This window comes from Desmodus rotundus, chromosome 1 (genome assembly GCF_022682495.2).
Source record: "Desmodus rotundus isolate HL8 chromosome 1, HLdesRot8A.1, whole genome shotgun sequence".
NCBI lineage: Eukaryota > Metazoa > Chordata > Mammalia > Chiroptera > Phyllostomidae > Desmodus > Desmodus rotundus.
Window position 1 is genome coordinate 203,942,052 of NC_071387.1, and position 18,319 is coordinate 203,960,370.

The window sequence follows — 18,319 nt, forward strand, 5'->3', positions numbered from 1 at the left end:
TCTGGACATTTAACATGGGGGAAGGAACCCTAAACACCTTGGAATTCCTGAGGAGAGTATATAACATGACCCAATAACTATTTTATACTAGGTGATCCTCATTAACCTAGGGAGTTGTGCTTTCTTTTTTGTTTTTTGTTTTTTGTTTTTTTTAATATAGACTCTCTCCTTCCTCCACACTCAAAAATGCTCTCCAGCCTAGGCTGGGGTAGGGGTAGGTAAATGTGTTTTGCAAACACTCCCCAGGTTATACTTATATTCTGTCTAGGTTGAGGACCATTGGTATGTAAGTTTACATTAAGCTTGTAAACTCAATGCTATTGATGTTTGTGATCATATTCAAGTAAAAAAGCCAGTGTCAAAATATACTAAAGATACCTTTGTTAAGGAAGAATGATAAAACACATTTTTCAATATTTTTATAAACCTGGTTAAATTATAAGGCATTGATATTTAGACAGGGATGTGTCATTTTTCTGAAAAATTTCATTGGGCGATTCTGAAGGTATCTATGGATAATTCTAGACAAGTAAGACATTATCATGAGAGTGACAGAGGTTTCTCTGGGTGGAATTAATTACCATTGTCAGAAGAAGAAATTGAGAGAAAGGGCTACTACCTGTCTTTGATCCCCCAGTTGGTTGGGAGCAATCAGAAATTCCTTAATCTGTGAGCCTACAAAGTGTGTATCTTGGCAGGATGCTAAGGTGGTCCCCAAGGCTTTCCAAAGGAATTTCTGGAAAACAAAGGACAAGCAACAGAATGTTAAAAGTTGGAAAGCAGGACTCTGATGACTTTATGTACTTTATCCCATTGAATCCTCATAACACCACACCCCTTGGAGGTGGGAATAATCTCTGTTTCATTGTCGAGCATACTGAGGTTAAGCAATTTACCTAAAGCTACAAAAGGAGGAAGCGGCAGAAGGTGGATTCAAACCCCATTCGAAATGGATGGCTGCAGAGAGGAGGGTTACGCAGAGGCTAGTTGGAGACAGAGGAATGAAAAACTGGCCTTTGAGCATTCTTTTAGTTCTAAGTTTTTGTTAAACTCTAGTAGATCTTTCTGGACATAAGCTATGTGCTAAGTGCTATGGTGAGGCTGCTATTTGCCTTCTGGCATTTGTTCTTCTTCCTTCTCTAGAACAGAACCCCTGAATTTTAGTGAGCATATACCTATCCTGAAAACACGATACTTTTGAATTTTACTCTCAGACGGCTGCGGCCCCACGGGTGACTTTTGGACAAAGGTGAGGTAAGAGAAGGTGGCGTTTGTCCAACAATTCCTTCATCGTTTTGATGGCAGTAGAGACGAATTGGAACTTGAGTGGACATTTTACAGTCTAAGGTAGAGCCAAGGCCCTTCCGCTGACCACCAACCTTCTCAATGGAGGTATTGCTGTAACTGCCCATTTGCTGGTTGAAATCCTGGCTCAGCTGAATGGTCCAGGCCACGTCATCGATCTTCCATAAAGATTCTTTGAGCAACTGTGGTAGGAAGTGGAAGTTAGGTACAGATGTGACTGGTTAGTGTGCTTTCTTGGTCCTTTTTTGTTATCTTGTTTTTCAAAAGTACAAATATATATTAAATGGGATTATTCCATTTCTCATTAAAAAGCTATTTACTTTGGGACTTTTCCTCTTTGTTTATTTTAAAAGCCATAATCTGTCATGTTCTGAATTCCCCTTAGGAATAAGTTACACAGAATGTGGAAGTAACTCCAGATCAGTGCCTTTCTTCTTCTTCTTAAATAAAAATTGCTTAAAAACATAAAAAGAAGAAGTAATCTATCCTGAAACTTAAATTGAAGTTAAGGTTTTCCAAGTTGTGAATAGATTTGGAAAAACTCCATTAGTCAATGTTAGTTTACTTTATTACATACTTAAAAAAAGGGGGACATGTTTGTAACAAAGAAATAAATGTCTTTAAAAACCAATTAGATATACAGGTACTTTTTGCTAACTTCAGCTCTAAGGACTAAATATTCCCAATTTCACCAACTGTTCTGAGCTAAGGCCACAATCAGTCACCTGAACCCATGTCCTTCCTCACTAAACAGTTACACAAAAAGGGGTTTTTGACTTTTGGAGGGCAAAATCCATTGTAATTTCTAAAATCTATTATTTTACCTATATTTTCTCTAAGCCTACAAAAGGACACTTAATCTCAAAGCCAGTGCAAAAACCTATATGCATTTTCTTAATAAGAACTCATTCAGTGAGTGGGTTCTTTGAAGAGAAAAAAATTAAACAGCCCTGGAAGTTGATGGGGAAGAAGCTACATGCAAAGAGTTTTGAAAGTAGGCTAGAAGCATACTCAATATTGGAAGAGAGGGGGAAAAAAACCCAAACCCGTCCTCAAGGCTTGTCTCCAGGGAAAGAACCTTTCTTCCTAGTTAGAACAATTATTTTTAAATGGCAGCAGGGGCATATAAGGTAGGAATTTTGATGGGCAGGGGCGGTGGGGTAGGGGATAAAAGGAACATGAATATGGAGAAGAGGTAGATCCCAGAATTAACGACCAGGAGAGTAGACAGTGGTTTTTACATCTCATACTGGATACTGGGTAAGAATCACTGTGGGAGCCTTTAAAATTTGTCAGTTCTCACGCCCACCCAGCCCGCCCTGAGATTCTGATTCTGGAAGGGCTGGTGAGGGGAAGTGGAGGTGCTGTGGAGAGGTCACTGAAAGTTGACATTTTACAAGAAGCTGTATGCCAGTTACGAAATAGTCAGAGGGATGTAAACTACAGCGTAGGAAATAGAATCAATAACATTGTAATAGCTATGTATGGTGCCCGCTGGGTCCTGAAAATATTGGAGGGAACACTTTATAAAGTATGTGACTGTCTGACTAGGCTATACACCTGAAACCAACACAAAATAATACTGAAGGGAAACTGCAATTGAAAAAGGAAATCCCTCAAAAATAAAAAATAAAAGCAGCACATGCAATTCCTCTGTGAGGTCAAGAGCTCCCTGCTCATGGGCTTTCTGACCTCTTGTAGGCTCCTGAAATCAAATCCGCCCTGTAAATCCAATGTACAGCTCTTGTCTGGAATTTGCCATTTTGGGAATTTACATCATTTGGGGCTCTGGTTAGTTGCAAAAGTCCAAAAAGTTTTTCTCAAGAAAAGGAGATTCTTTTTCTGAAAAAGGGTACAACATGGCCCCTTGGTTTCTAGGAATCAGAAAAAGACAGTGAGAAGCAGACATAGAGGAAATGGAGTTGTATTTAGAAGCATGGAAGTAAAAATGGTGTTAGTCTGTGTTTCTTTACATGAATGGCAAAAGAATGCAATTGCAAGGAGAGAAAAACAAAAACCCTGAGAACTGGAGAAGATTTAAGAAAGACACAGAGACAAATATTGGTAAGTGAAACATTCCAAACTGTCTTCAACTCTTAAATTGGAGACTAAAGATTGTTGCTCAAACTATGGCGATTTAATGAGCATAATTCTTAAGTGGTCACTTTACCATTTTAGTCCTTTTCCTCAGAGAAGAAATGTTGCTTACTGCAGTTTGGAATCCAGATGGGTAACTTTAGCTGATTTTATCACCCCATTATCAACAATTAATCCAGGTGTTACCCTTACCTGAAGCAGCATGGTTTCCCATAGCACGATACTAGCATTCTTTCCTGGAAAAAGAAATTAATGCTGTAAGTGCCCCCAAATCCAGACTCAATTTCCCCCTTCCAAGGTCCCCAGAGGATGTGGAGTTCCATTTCAAGCTTTGTTTTCACATGGGATGGTTATGTCAGACGAAATGTACCACGTTGCCCATGTTCAAGTGCTGGTCAGGTGGGAAGAGGGTCTTCAATCCGAGATAGAAGTCTAAGCTTTTTGCTAATTTCAACAGTAACTACTGAAATGATCATTATTTCTATATTCTAACATGAATGAGTAATAACTGTCTAGAACAATACCAAAACAGTTTCTCAAAGAACAAGAAAAAGACCAGGGCAAAAGTAAAAGTTCCTGCTAAGGATGTTAGCCACCAGGTCCTCTTGCAGTGTAAGTTATCTGACAGAGAAACAGAACGTGAGCGATCAAGGAAAAATATAGCGGTCTACCTTGTATACAAGTTCATTGTTTTGATTGCTTAAAGTGAACATAGTGGCTTCCTTCAGAGAAGTGAGCCTCATTTCTTTGTGTTCTTGCCGCCTTGGGTTAAGACCGATCCCACTCCCTCGTACCTTCCAGAGGCTTCAGGAGCTCAGGTAAGCATGTTTTCCATAGGTTTACCAATTTGGGGTGAATTATCTCAGGCAGTATCTTCAAAAGTCCTATCGCACCTGCACCACGTAACTGCCCTAAACTGGCAAGCATAGATATTACCTGAAGGACAGAAGAGTGTTGGTCAACTCAGCGTGTTTAAAAGGCCACCTACCTTTATTCTGATATAATTTAAAAGATAAATATTATAAAGAAAAACTTAAAAAAAAAAGGCCACCTACCTTTTCCTTTTTACTATTGTCCCGGATTCCCTTGATTCCCACATTAGCTAATCTTTTAATAAATTACTACAGCCCATTTTCACTTCTTCTAGAGCAGAAATAAACAAAAGGTACCAATACAGATACATTTATTAATTTAAAAAGTGCATGTGGAAATAGTACTTGAGTAAATAATACATGTGGGGCAAAAAAAAAAAAAGAGAGAATGCAATCTGAACAACAGATGTGAATGTTGTTTGAACCATACTTATGGATCAAATTTGGTCTATGCTTATTTTAAAATCATGAAGTTTAACAAGCATTTCAGAGTGAGAAGATAATCTTGGCAATCATAAATTTTCCTAAGTGTCATTCGTAGAGTAGAACACTTATTATGCCTTTAGTGTTTCTTTTGGTTTGGGGTATCTGTAATCTTTATTCGCATTTGCTCAGAACTGAGTTAGCAATACTGGCTTCCATTTATCCCACACTGTTTTATTTGTAACTCACTCACCAGGAGTCTGGCCAGGAGCTGCTGCGGTGAAGGAAGTTTCACTAGAAAGAGAAAGCAACATTCATTATTGCTGTGGGGGCTAGAAGGTCTCAGGTCAGGGCTGGGGCTATGTCCAAAGCTCTGTAGACTTTCTGGAAATGAGTCTCAGACAAGAGAAATGTTTTGCTTTTTTTTGAAAGTACAAACCAGCTCCTGTAGAGATGACAAGGGCTGTTGACTCCGTGGCATTTTTCTTCTTTCTCTCCTCTGCCATAATCAGAATCCTGATGATGTTGAAGAGGTGGTCCAGTGTTCCCGTGTATTCCGCAGGTACCACAAAAGTCAGGATTCTTGGCCAGAGCACCTGTGGAAAACATAGGCCAAGATGCAAGGACTGCTTATTCTTTTCCATTATTTCTCCTGGGTCCTCACTGTGTGTTTACTTCAGTTTAAAAATCTTTTCCCACTTACTATTTTGCTCTTTGGGCCAAGTCAAAACGAAATCATTACACAAAATCTCTGTACAGCACATTCGCTTCCAGCTGCTAGTTGCAGTGAGGGTTGGTTGGTGTTTCTCCATGGGTGGTCGCTAGAATGTGGGGCAGGAGGAAGTGCCCCAGGCACTGCCTCCCTGGGTTCCACTCAAGTGCCCCCGTCTAGACAAAGCCTCTGGTCCACTTAAGTTGGTCTTTCATTGTCTCCCGGCTTTACCTTGTACTTCTGGCCACCAAATCCCTTCTCCAGTTGTTTAGCTTAAGGAAAATACAGCCCAAGGCCCTTCTCCTGAGGTTCAGATTACATTAGGCTTCAAGTGAGGCCTGAGAATATGAGCTTCTAACACATCCCCGGAGGAGTGGGGGTGTTTAGCATTTGCTCATTAAAACCACCACTCAGCACTTAACAACATATCTAGGTATGTTAGGGGAAGTAGAGGAGAGATGTACCAGGGTACTTATAAACTGTCACTCGCTATCCAGTTATAACTGATTAATTAACCAAGTAATTCCATACCCATCTTTGAGGACCTACAATGTGCTGGGCACTGGGTATCACAATCACCTTCCTGTAGTCAGAGCATCAAAGATCCGCTGACGCACGGAACAGAGCTTTGGAAAGGTGATCAAAGCAACTGTAAGGGGCGATAAGGACCCCTCACCTGAGGCATTCCAATGACCAGTGGATCTAGCGTTTTTAAGACCTCGAGGCTTGTTTCCCGGACAGATTTCTCTCCCTTTTCATCCTCTTGGGAGATAGGTTTCCTTGGTTTCTCCTTTAAGAAACGTGAAAGAGGTGGCTTGTTAATGCTCCCTCCTGCGGGTCCCCTCTGACTGTAGGGGGGGTGTGCTCTCAGACCCTGGGTGCAGAATGCAGTCACTCAGCAGCAGGGGCTCCTGGGGCCCAGCCACCTTGGTCTTCAGCACCCAGTTCCTGTTTTGAAATGCTTCTTGGAGGAATGAGTTAGAAAAAGCACCCCTGGCTGAAGCTGAAAAGCCAATGGTGAGGCTCCTTGAACCATGGACATTCCCTTGGCCTCGCAGGCCTTTGTCATTTTCTCTGGGACTACAAATGTCAAAGGCAATGCTTCCTCATGGAGTCGATTGCAGTTTCAGTTGTGACAAACTTGGTAAAATCACTGAGATGTTACACACCTGTTCCTGCAGGTGAAGCCAACCCCAGTGCGGCAAGTACTGTTGGCTCTTATTCTCTCTAACAGCTCATTTTCTCTGCCTCTCCCCCCACCACCTGCCAGCCTTGGAGGCTAGGCTGCCTCCTCCTTAGGGCAAACTGTGATTTAACTACCTTGTGTTTTGTGCAGGTCAGAAGTGATGTCAGTGAAAGGGAACTGATGACGCTAGAGGCTGAAAAACTTATCAATAAAAGTGATGAGAGTAAAACATCACTTCTAACTCCGTCGTGGCATCGAACCCCAGCCCTTTCTTTCAAAGCGCAGTCCAGTCGCCCGTGCTTGTTACGCAACAGTACTGGGAACTGCTCCCTCTTCATACCAGATTCTTGTTGGACGTTGCAAACTGGGAGAAGACATAATGGATCAGCGGCCATCCTTCCCTAGCTTCAATGTAGCATTTTTCACACATGGTTTGGATGAGGAGGAGGGTGGAATTTCTCACCTAGAACAAGAAAAATGCCTTTGCAACATTTTATTATGTTGGCCAGAATGGAAATTTAGCTCCTATTCTTTAACCTGGATGGATCACTCAGTGGAAATCTTTTTAAAAGCTGGTATATATCGAATAATGTTACTATAATAGAGCAGTATATAGTTTGTAGGTTATGATTAAAAGGTCACCAGAAAAGCTCTCTTTAACCAAAAGCTTTCTCTCTAGCTCCCAAGACATGCCCTCTGTTATTATAAACATGCAATGTTGGTGACTTTGGGCTAAAACACTGCCTCACTTTAAAGATCCTCAATGAAAGATAATACATTGAAGTAAAGTTCCACCATCCCTTATTCACAAATTCAAAATCCAAACACCTCTGAAAACTGGGATTTTAAACTTGGTGCCAACTCATTACTGGCAAAAACCCAAATCGAGCTGTTTTAAAGCTATTCGTGGTCTTGTTTTGTGTAGTGTGGATAGCTATACATTTTCTTGCAGAAATATTAATGGTTCTGACTGTGGAATATTGTCATGGTAATATGTTTCTAAAATCTGAAAAGTTACAAATTCTGAAATACATGTGGCCCTAAGGACTGGAATAAGGGGTTATGGGTTTGTGTTACAAATTTTTAATAATTTGGCTTCCGTTAGTTTAGTGGTTTGCTTCCCTGGAGGATAAAAACCTCAGATCTAATCCCTTAGTGAACGGGTCTTTCAATGGAGGCTGGGAAGGAAAGGATACTTTGGAACAGGGAGGCAGAGCTACATGGTGGCAATTAGCAAAAAGGTCACCCAGTAGTCTCACCAAGGGAAGACAAAAGAGGTACACCTTCTCTCTGTTTCTGCCCAAGGAGCTGGCCCTCCTTAAAGTTTCTGTGCTCATTTATTCTACCCTAAAATCGAATAATTCTTTAATTGGCTTGTCCAATTACTAGGTCAGATTTTTCTGTATAATCACTCCATTGTTATTTATTGCACAACTTTTGTTTCAAACACAGTCACAGTCAGTCAAAGCTTCTTAGGGGACTTTTCTTTATTGGCCAAATAAAATATGGTTTTATAAAGAAAATACAATTGCTAATTTTTAAAAATTCATATTAGCATAAATCCTGTATCTTTCCTAACATGAAACATTTGGTCAAATAATCTGGAAATATTGAGCAATCTCTTATGTGTAAGTCTTTTGTACTTGCTCCCTGCTTGGAAAACAGGATGTCTATTCACAGAACAAGGTCAGGGGTTATTATTTTTGGAGGGAGGTATATTATTTTTATAATTAACAATTTATTTCTAAACCCTCTATTGGAAGAGCATTGCACAGTGATGCTGTGTGCAAAGATGCTTTTTTTTTCTGCTGAGAAGCCCTTGAACTCAATGTACTTTAGAACTGGATCTTAACTGGGTTACCTTTTTTCAGGAAAAAGGGAGTTCTTTTAAAAACAGAATTGATCCAAGTTCTTTATAAAGTAGTCTCATACGTAGATCCTTAAACCATCAAAACTGTTTGGTTGACTCCTAAAGCTACCATTAATCACATGAAAGTCCCTGTTAATTCTCTTACTTTTACACTGGGGTCACCCAGGACGATTTTGACTGTTCTTTCAACTGAAGTGATGTGGTCCCTCAAGCTGGGCTCTGAAGGGCAGAGGAGAAATTGAGAGGCATGGGTCAGTAGTACAGTATGTTCTAGGACTGATGACAACCCATTAGAGTTACGGTACAAAATTGCAAAGTCTCTTGTCCTTAACGTTTCATCCCCATCTTATCCTGGTATCCTCTCCTTCTCCCACTCTTTAAAGATATCAGTTACATTCTTTGCTCCTTATTATATTTGGTTCCATCTTGTTTAAAATTAAGTTAGAGCCCAAAGTGAATTCAATACATTCAGCTTTAAATTTTGTGAAACTACTTCATATTTCTTGTTCAATTTTTCAGTAAACCCCAGTGCTAACTGAATTTAAAAGCTATTATGATATAGTGCAAAAATAAATTATATTTTATTAATAATCCAAGATATCATCAATGTTATGAAGCACCCTTATTTAATATTGCGTCAAAAAAAAAGAAAAACTGTAGTGGCTGATTATAATTAAAAATGCTGTCAATCATAAGATATATTCCAATATTATGAAAATATGTGCTTCCTGGAATTAATGAAATATGATAGTTTATTAAATTCTGCTCTTTTCTATATGTACTAATCTCTAGAATATTGTGAATTTTTCTCACACCCTGACTGTTTATTGGGCCACTTAACCAAGCTTACTAGATCTTCTAAATTCTAAATTAAATTCTCAAATATTCTACTTGTCTTTATCAACTCAGCGCATCTATAAATATAATAAAAGAAGGGAGGTAAGTGAAAAATGGCTGTTTAAAATTAGTAAATTGTAGACAGCCAAGAAGACAGAGCTTCCGTGGAATCTGATGTTCTGTGAAACCCCACAGATGTGGGAGAGGGTTAGAGCATGCATAAGCGTTGGTTTTCCTCCTCCGACACAAAATCACCCGCTCTGGCTGCATCCCTATCGCTTACCTTCGGCACCGATAACCAGTCTTAACAAAGCCAAGATTCCCCTTCGAATGGCATCATTATTACTTCTTATTTGTTCATCAAAAAATTCCATCAGGTCTGCAGGGTTGGAATGGGCTGCAGGTTTAAGAAACACTGGCATCATAAGAACTCATTTTTCTCTTCAAGTAAAATATTTGTGAAAGGGAAAGGGGGAATTCCGTGAGGGTTGTCAAAGTCACTCTTAGGTTCGTAGTTAGATTTTATTATGTTCTTTCTTCTTTAGTATCGCGGAGTTGATTAAGTGGTTCATAACCAAAATACACGCGACACTTTTCTGGTTTCAGAACTAAGAGTCTTATGTCCAGATGACCTGACATATTGCACTCTTTTGGGGAACAGGTAGGATGAGGACAGGCACAGAACACTGTGAGCTGCAGAAACACTTTGTGTGCGTGTGTGTGAAAGTAACTAATGCTGACAGTTTGCACACCCTTCATCACTGTCACCTTCATCACCTGGAGACATTTTTATTAGAAACCCTCCGAGTGTCTGGTCCTACCTAGAATGAGGAAACAGCTTGAAGCTTCGATTTCGTTTTCCTTCCCTGGAGGCTCTGGGACTCTGCACACCTGAATGAGAAGGAAAAAGCAGGTGGCAGATGTTAAAAACAGACAACTGGTGTGAACAAAACAATCAGATTGGATAGCACGGTCTTCTTACCTGGTGGAGTAGATTGATGAAGATGCTTCTTTTCAAGTCCTTTGGAAGGCCAATGTCATAAAGGACAGCCGCGGCCAGTATTTGCTTTAGGCTCTAGAATCAAAGGTGAGTTGGAGGCTGCCCATGAAGCAGCAAGCACAGGATGTGGAAGGCAAATAATTGTTTTCTTCCATAAGAAATCCATAACCTTCCTGCAGTTACAAGGCTTTTCTTGTTTGCTTGTTTTGTTTTTAAATGATCTACCCCTCTACCTTCTTCAGTGCTTCAGCAGATTGAAAAATAATAATAACAATCCCTTTCTGGAGTTTCCATCATCCAGCTATGTCAACTTCTTGCTGCCTCGTATTTCCCAAGAGGTATTTTTAAGTTCAGCTGCCTGAGAGGTATTGAAGTTCCTTAGGCCCTCTCGAGACTTTGTATGGTCTAAGATGGTTACCCGAGGACTCCCTGAATCAGTTCCTTTAGGGTGTGGCTCTTACCTGAGTGACGTGGAAATCCATCTCTTTGTCTTTATACTGGTTCAGGAGCCAGGGCACCTGGCCCAGGGCATGTTCACAGAGGTCTTCCCAGTGGAGCAGCAGGCTCACTGTGGGGCCATGGGCCTTAATGATGGCCAAGGTCTGCAGAGGCAGCCAAGAAAGAGCACTTCTAGTGCCCCTTTCTGCTTTTTATACATTTCTCAGAATGCCCGGAGATGTAGCGCTTCAGCCCCCTGCCCCCGCCAAACTTAACTCACTGCTTTCAAACAAGAAATGTTTCTAAAAACTTTGAGAAGTGTTTAGGCTAAGGTCATTGCACGAGGCAGTTCTATTTACATTTGTATTTATATTTATATCGACATCTATATCTATGTTAACTCTCATTTCAATATTTGCCCCTCTTATTTCTTTAACCTCTAATAGTTACTTTCTTTCACTATATCAACACATTTAAAATTTCCCTCATATTAAGAAATTATTTGATCCCATATTACTTTGACCAACTATTATCCTCACTCAGTTTTTTTTCCTTACTCTCAGAGCAAAGTTTTTTGAAGGAATGGTTTCCATTTGCTGTTTCCTCTTCCGTCCTCCAATCTATCCCCCCAATCCACTATCATCTGGCTTCCATTGACATGAAAAATGAACAAATATGAATGTAATATGTATTGATTATAAAAGTTTAAAAATCCCACAAATCATGATGAAGAAAATATTGTACTCACAGTTCTCATAGATAATCACAGCTCGGTGAATTTTTTAATATGTTCTTTCTTTCACTTTTAAAAAATCTTATCTCTATGGATTTACATTTTTAAAAAATTGATACATAAAAAGAATGATACATTTAAAAAATTTTTAAAAATGATACATTCTTTAATACATAGTTCTATATTCTACTTTTTCTGCCTAACATTAGATGATGAATGGTTCTCCGCTAGCTAAATTTTGCTGTACAGAAAACTACCTCCAAAGTTAACATGAATAACAACCACCATTTATTTCTCTCAGGACTGTGTGTCAGCTGAATTGTTCTAGCACGTTTCTGTGAAATGAATACCTTTGAAGATTTCTCTTGCTTGAACACTATGCCCATGGATTCTAGATCTCTCTGCTTCTTTGAAAAAGCCTCCTTTCTTATGTTGTGAGATCTCATTCCACTTGTCCTCCCACTCCTTCAGCAGCCCATTCTCAGTTCTCCATTGTGAGTTCTTCTTCCTTTGCTTTTCCTTAAATGTGCATTCCCCCCAACCCCAAACTCGATTTTTGGCACTTTTCCACTCCACATACTCCTTTTTTAACTAAAGTTTGAAATCAACACTATTCTGCCTTAGTTTCAGGTGTGCAGCTCAGTCAATAGACATTCATTACAGTTACAAAGAGTTCCCCCGATCATTGAACACATAGTGTTCCTAAACGACTCTACCCACAACCACCTAGTCAGTTCACACTTATGGAAAGCTGACATCCAAATCTGTGTATCCAGTTTTTGCTTTTCTCCTTAACACTAATCTTGAATATCCCCAAATCTATTAATACCTCTGCTTGAATGTCCCATAGGCATTCAAGTCAAAATATCTAAAATTAAACCCATTTTTCCTACTGCCCCAAATATGTTATTCCTTCTATTTTTTCTCATCTTGATTAATGGCCCCAATATTATTCAAGTTGGGAATCTAAGAATCATCCAGGTTACTCCATTTCCTCATTATTGATGCCAAGTCCTATTGCTCCTATTTTTCAGCACGTGACTTCTTTGATGCCCTTAGTATTTACAACCTGGGATGTCTCTATAGCCTCCTAATTGAGGCTATACCTTTTGTCTTACTCCACCTCTATAGCCAATTCATCTTTAGCATTGATATTATAATGATTTTTCTGGCACTTAAACCGTTGTTTAAAATCCTTTAAAGGTGTCTCATTTCTTAAAAAAAAAAAAAAAAAAAAGTCCAAACTCCTGAGTAACATTCAAGTTCTTCATTGTGTAGCTAAGACCTTTGTGGTTTCATTTCTTTCTGCTTCCATATCCCCTTTCCCCACCCCCTTTGAATTCTCCCACCAGAGTCACGCAAGTGTGCATGTGATCCCATCTCCGACCTCTGCTTCAGTAGGTTTTATTCCCTCTTTAGGGAATGCACCTGCCGTGTAGTAAATGACTTCAAGGATCAAACGCTCAATTCCAATGTCACAGCCTTTCCAGTGCTCACCACAGGAGTTCAGCACTTCTCTCTGTGCTCCTTTATTACTTTATCACTTGCTCCTTCTTATCACTTGCTTAACTCTCTCATGGGAAGCTAGGAAAGTAGTCATCGAATTTGTAATGAGTTTTGTTTTTCAGGTGTCCTGAAGAAAAGACTTCTATAGGATAATTTAAAAATTCCATGTTTGTGAATAATTTAACGAACACAGCATGTTAAAAATAAATGCCTTAATAGCTTAAAGTATAGAAAGGGAACATGAATTAGAGAAGGTGGCTAAGTGTTAAATCTTTTAAAATGTAGCGATAGGAAATTAAATAGAATATAATTTAGCCTACCTTGAAAAAATTATAGCAATTAAGTAAGATAAGGATAGGATTATATATATGTACTTTGTGAACTATTCTCTATAAAGCATTACAATATTTTGAAGCAGTCAACCAAATTCTTTACACGTTATTTCATTTCACTGTGATAGCCATACACACAGGAAATTTCTGTGGACTATTGTTTTACCTAACCAGTGACTCAGCCCAAATATGGGTTATGATATATGACATGAAAGAGCTAACATTCCATATTTTTTTTTCATTTTAGCTTGTTTATTGTTCTCTCCACATGTTGGAAAGTCAGTTGCAAGAGAGTGGGGATTCTAGTTTGTTTAACCTCTGCTATGTCCCCGGCACATGGAACCCTGTTGGGCATGTTGTGCAGACTCAATAAATATTGGTTGGAAGAATGAATAAATACCGATTAGCACTAAGAAAAATGAAAATTTTGATAAACCTCATGAAACACAACCCATAGCTTTCCAACCACCCCCAAAAAACAACAAAAAAAACCCCAAATGAGGTTAACAATCACATGGGAAAAAAGGAGGAAGTTGCACCGGCACAGAAAGAGAGCTAGTCTGAGGCCTCACTCACTTGCATGGCGGAGGCCCCAGGGGCCCACTTCTCCATTATGTACCGGAACAGCATGAGGACCTTGTCAGACAGTCGGTTGGCATCCAGTCTGGGGTAGGGGAAGTCTCTCCAGTGGTTGATGTACTTGTAAATGGCCTTGCTGAACTTTTCAAGGGCTGCATTTTAAAAACAATGACAGACTGAGAAAAATATAAAGGCGAGAAGGACCATAAAATAATGTGAAAAGAGAGTACTGATGATTAGTGAATGTAGTCTAATACTTTCTATAAAATCTTATGACTATACCAAATAAAGATATAAAAAATGTTCAGCCACATTAGTAAAATGTAAGTTGAAACTATAAAACGATACTATTACATAACATCAAAAAGGCTAAAATCTAAGACAATGTCCAGTGTTGACAAGGCTAAGGTGCAGCCGGTATTTTGACATACTGCTGGTGAAATTATGAATTAATACGAATACTTTGGAAAACTACTTGACACTATCAACCAAAGCTGAATACATGACCTCTGTAACCCAGATTCCACTTCCAGGTAAATACTCATTAGATGTACATATATATAGGCACTAGAAACTTGTACAAGAATGTTCATATTAGTTTTTTTTTGTAATAGCCCCAAAGAAAGCAGTCCATATATCTGCCAAAAGTTAGACTGAACTAAATTTTACTGTAGACATGTAATAGTACACAGAAGTGAAAATGGACCACAGCTGCACAAAACAACACACACAAATCTGACAAAGAGGCACCGCTGGTCTATGGTGATAGAAGTCAAGGTTGTGAGAGGAGGGAGGGTGCGGACTGGGAGAAGATGAAGGGAGACTTCTGGGGGTTACCAGTGTCCCACTTCATGACCAGAGTGATGGCCGAACGGCTATGTTCATTTTGTTACAGCTCATCGGTCTGGAAGACCTTGGGCAGATACAAATGTCATTTGGGCCACTAACCCATACGTGTTTGCATCAAATGTATTAAATAATATTATTTTTTCCTTCAGCCCTCATTCTACCCCTGTCATGGATGATAAATAAAATCCACAGTTTACTCTCTCAAGGATATCACCTGTGAAAAGAAAACTCTAGGAAAGGTGCCAAGAATCTTAGCTTTAGAGCTGCCATTCTCTCCAAATTCTTCCTAAGAATCTCCTGCTATGCTTTATCACAATCTTTTGTGCATGCGTGTGTGTGTGTGTGTGTGTGTCTCACCCTGGCCTATAAGTAATGTGAGAGAAGGGATGATGTCTTATGCATGGATGGCATTCAAAGCAGCAGATACAGGGTCTACTTATTTGCTGATTGAGTAGATAGGTGAGTGGATAGAGAGCTATTGAATTTTATGCCTTTTCTTTTTTTAAATTTTTAAATTTTTATTGTTATTCAATTACAGTTATATGCCTTTTCTCCCCATCCCTCCACCCCACCCCAGCTGAACCCACCTTCCTTCCCCACCTCCACCCTCCCCCTTGATTTTGTCCATGTGTCCTTTATAGTAGTTCCTGTAATCCCCTCTCCTCACTGTCCGCTCCTCACTCCCCCCTATATTATACAATGGAATTCTACGCAGCAGAGAGAAAGAAGGAGCTTATACCCTATGCCTTTTCTTTAGTGGCAGCTGGGCAGAAGTTGCTCTAGGGCCAATAGCACTAGATAAAATCACAACACAAAGACAGAGAATTCCCTTATTCGTAGACATAATGATTTCTGATGTTCATTTCTTGTACTTTTTTGCTTGCTAATTTTGCAAGTAAAAATGTTATAAGAGGTGCCAACGTTTATTTACAGAACACAATGTTAGCTGTCATTGTGAGCAGGGATAGCACACAGTATTGGAAAGTGTGCTAATCTGGTGTAGTTGCTTAAGTCCTTGAGTCAGACTGTTAAGAGTTCAAATCTTGGTTCCACCACATAGTAGCTGTGTGGCCTCAGGCTTGCTGTATACTCTTTCTAAGCCTTAATTTTCTCAGCTTCAAAGTGGAGGAAAATATTATCTACCTAATGGGATTACTGTGAGGGGGGTCAATGAAACACCCAAGGAAGTGCCCAGGCACATAGTCCATTCTTAGTATATGTCAGATGTAAATATTACCTTCCCTGAGGACAGAACGAAAGGAAAAGGGCAAAAAAGAATGGAAAATCATAAAGAAGACATTCCTGACAGCATGGGCTTTCAAATAATACAAAAATAATCACATAGGGGATGTTAAGTGTGGAAGGGATCTTAGCACTCAGTTTATTTGATGTTTTTAGAGGTGAAACTGAGATTGAGTGAAGGGTGGAGGCGCCTGATGCCTCAGTGGCCAATCAGAGACCAGAGTCTGGGTCTCCAGACTCATCCAGGAAGCCTCTCACTGTGCTGTGAACACTCTTTCCTGGGCCTTCCAGGGCATGCCGTTCCCACAGACCCTTGATCACCGTAGATGCATTTCAGTTTGAAGGTGGAGGGAGTTCATGACCATAATTTGTTTACCCATCTTCCTTGATTTTATGATTGCTTGTAGTTAATTAGATGGTGTGCTTATCATGATTATGCTATTGCATTATAAAGAGATGTTAAAATTTAGCCAACTGGTAAGAAAAGGTAAGCCCTCGTAATCATTGCAGAGAAATTGTGGTCCAATTAAAGAAGGAGGCTAGTGGAAATGGAGACCATACAAAGCAGCGGAAAGAGTGTAGATTGGGTGGTTGTGTAGACCTGGGTTTGAATGCCACCTCCGCATCTCATTGGCTCTGTCACCACCTTGGGAAAATTGCTGAACTTCCATGATTCTTGTCTGTAAAATGGTCTAATAAGTACTTACTTCGCAGAATTGTTGTGAGGATTGATAACTCTCTGCAGAGGGCCTTCCATATGGTAGGCACTCAGTAAATGGTAGCTACTAGAAAGGACAAGACTGGAGCAAAAGAAAAATGAGATATTTGTTTCATTCATAGTCTGGTCCTAAAGCAGAAAGCACAGGGTACCCACCGACACAGAAAGCTGCCTTCATCCTTTCGTCCTCGGCCAGCCTGAGCATGGTCTGCATGGTGAGCAGGGTCATCATCATGAAGGGGATGCTCTGGGATGCTGCAGTGAGGGGCCAGAGAAGAAAGGCATTATCTTCTCACACAGGAGAGTTCTGTGACTCCTCCTTAGGCCAACAACAAGCATTTCCAGAGGCGCAGTAGGAAGATGTTCTCTATCCCAGCCCCACCATAATGCCAGGCTGTAGTTAGAGAATTAAGGAATCACTGGCTTAACGTAAGGTACTAGCTACACAGCCACCTGTACCTAAGTTTAGTAGCAATTACTTATTTGGATAATTATTTCATTAACATTCATCCCTTCTATCAGAACTTTGCTATATCCTGAGGGTCTAGCATCTTAAGAAACCCTTGCTTCATTTAAGCTTTGGTTGGTTTGCAGAATATACCTGGGGAAAATGTGCTTCTGCAGACACAAAGCTGGATGAAAGGGAAGGTGAGGTTGGGGGAGAATCCAGCCAAATTCAGAGCCACACGGACCTGTGGTAGTCAGCAGGCTCATCTCAGCCCATACACAGCTGCCCAAATCCCTCTATCAATATTCTTTAGTTCGGCACAAGGGAGAGATGCTCTCCCTTCTGCAGTTTGCTCCCACTGGGGTTTTCAACAATTAGTCAGGGGGGTGTTTCCCAAGAAAACGTGCAGAGCATTCCCTCCATACCATAGCTGGTCGCCAGCTCAGCCAGGGCGAGCACAATGAACTCATTGGGTAGCTCCAGGATCCTGAAGTTACTTTGCACTTCATACATCACAGAGTTGAAGTCATGTGCAGCAAGAGACACCAGAACCTCACCAGCCAGCATTCTGATTTCTCTGGGGACCTGAAGAAGAAAAGGAAAACAACAATGAGGACAGGAAGAGCAGAAGGGAATGGAATACTTAATATTTATGAGTTGCCCTGGCTTTGGGGTAGCTACAGAACAGGCTGTTTATAAACCCGGGGCGAAAGTCTCAGGGTAGCTGTCAGTAGCTGGGAAATCAGAGGTAATTTTAAAACTAAGTTATAATGGGAATCTTGTAAACCTGGGGTAAATACATACTTTTTTGCTAATAGATCAGACACTGTAAACATAGGATTTATGTTTTATGTCTGAGTGATATGAAGTACTGTGGTGGAGTTATGGTGATGGAAAGGCCATGAGGAGAGAACACTGGGGCTAGGCGTCTAGAGCTTTGGGTTTTAGTGTTGTCTTCATCTAATAATGTCTTTGGTATTGGAGATACTTGCAGGGACTTCTGCTCTTGGTAATGGTGAACCAGGTAGATCTGGTCAACCTTACTCCTGAGAAGTTGCCTAGAAAATCTCAAGCTCTGAAATTTTAATCATAGATTGTGAATGCTCTTGGCAGGCACACAAGTGAAAATCCTTTCTGGAAGAAAATATCATTATCCCAGGACACAGAATAAT

The 18,319-nt window shown here is 40.1% G+C and overlaps 1 protein-coding gene across 1 annotated transcript in view; it reads right to left on the minus strand.

Annotated features, from left to right (window-relative positions):
* Positions 1-18,319, minus strand: part of MROH2B (maestro heat like repeat family member 2B) — a 61,495-nt gene that overhangs the window by 27,234 nt on the left and 15,942 nt on the right. The window contains exons 4-19 of the mRNA XM_053918306.1: positions 17,573-17,732; positions 16,856-16,954; positions 13,888-14,042; positions 10,764-10,904; positions 10,285-10,377; positions 10,124-10,193; positions 9,586-9,699; positions 8,611-8,684; positions 6,936-7,058; positions 6,086-6,199; positions 5,137-5,293; positions 4,951-4,991; positions 4,197-4,338; positions 3,595-3,638; positions 1,380-1,487; positions 620-736 (exon numbers count right to left, since the gene is read on the minus strand). Coding sequence (XP_053774281.1) covers positions 620-736; positions 1,380-1,487; positions 3,595-3,638; positions 4,197-4,338; positions 4,951-4,991; positions 5,137-5,293; positions 6,086-6,199; positions 6,936-7,058; positions 8,611-8,684; positions 9,586-9,699; positions 10,124-10,193; positions 10,285-10,377; positions 10,764-10,904; positions 13,888-14,042; positions 16,856-16,954; positions 17,573-17,732 — 1,752 coding nt within the window. The remainder of the gene's footprint in view (positions 1-619; positions 737-1,379; positions 1,488-3,594; positions 3,639-4,196; positions 4,339-4,950; positions 4,992-5,136; positions 5,294-6,085; positions 6,200-6,935; positions 7,059-8,610; positions 8,685-9,585; positions 9,700-10,123; positions 10,194-10,284; positions 10,378-10,763; positions 10,905-13,887; positions 14,043-16,855; positions 16,955-17,572; positions 17,733-18,319) is intronic.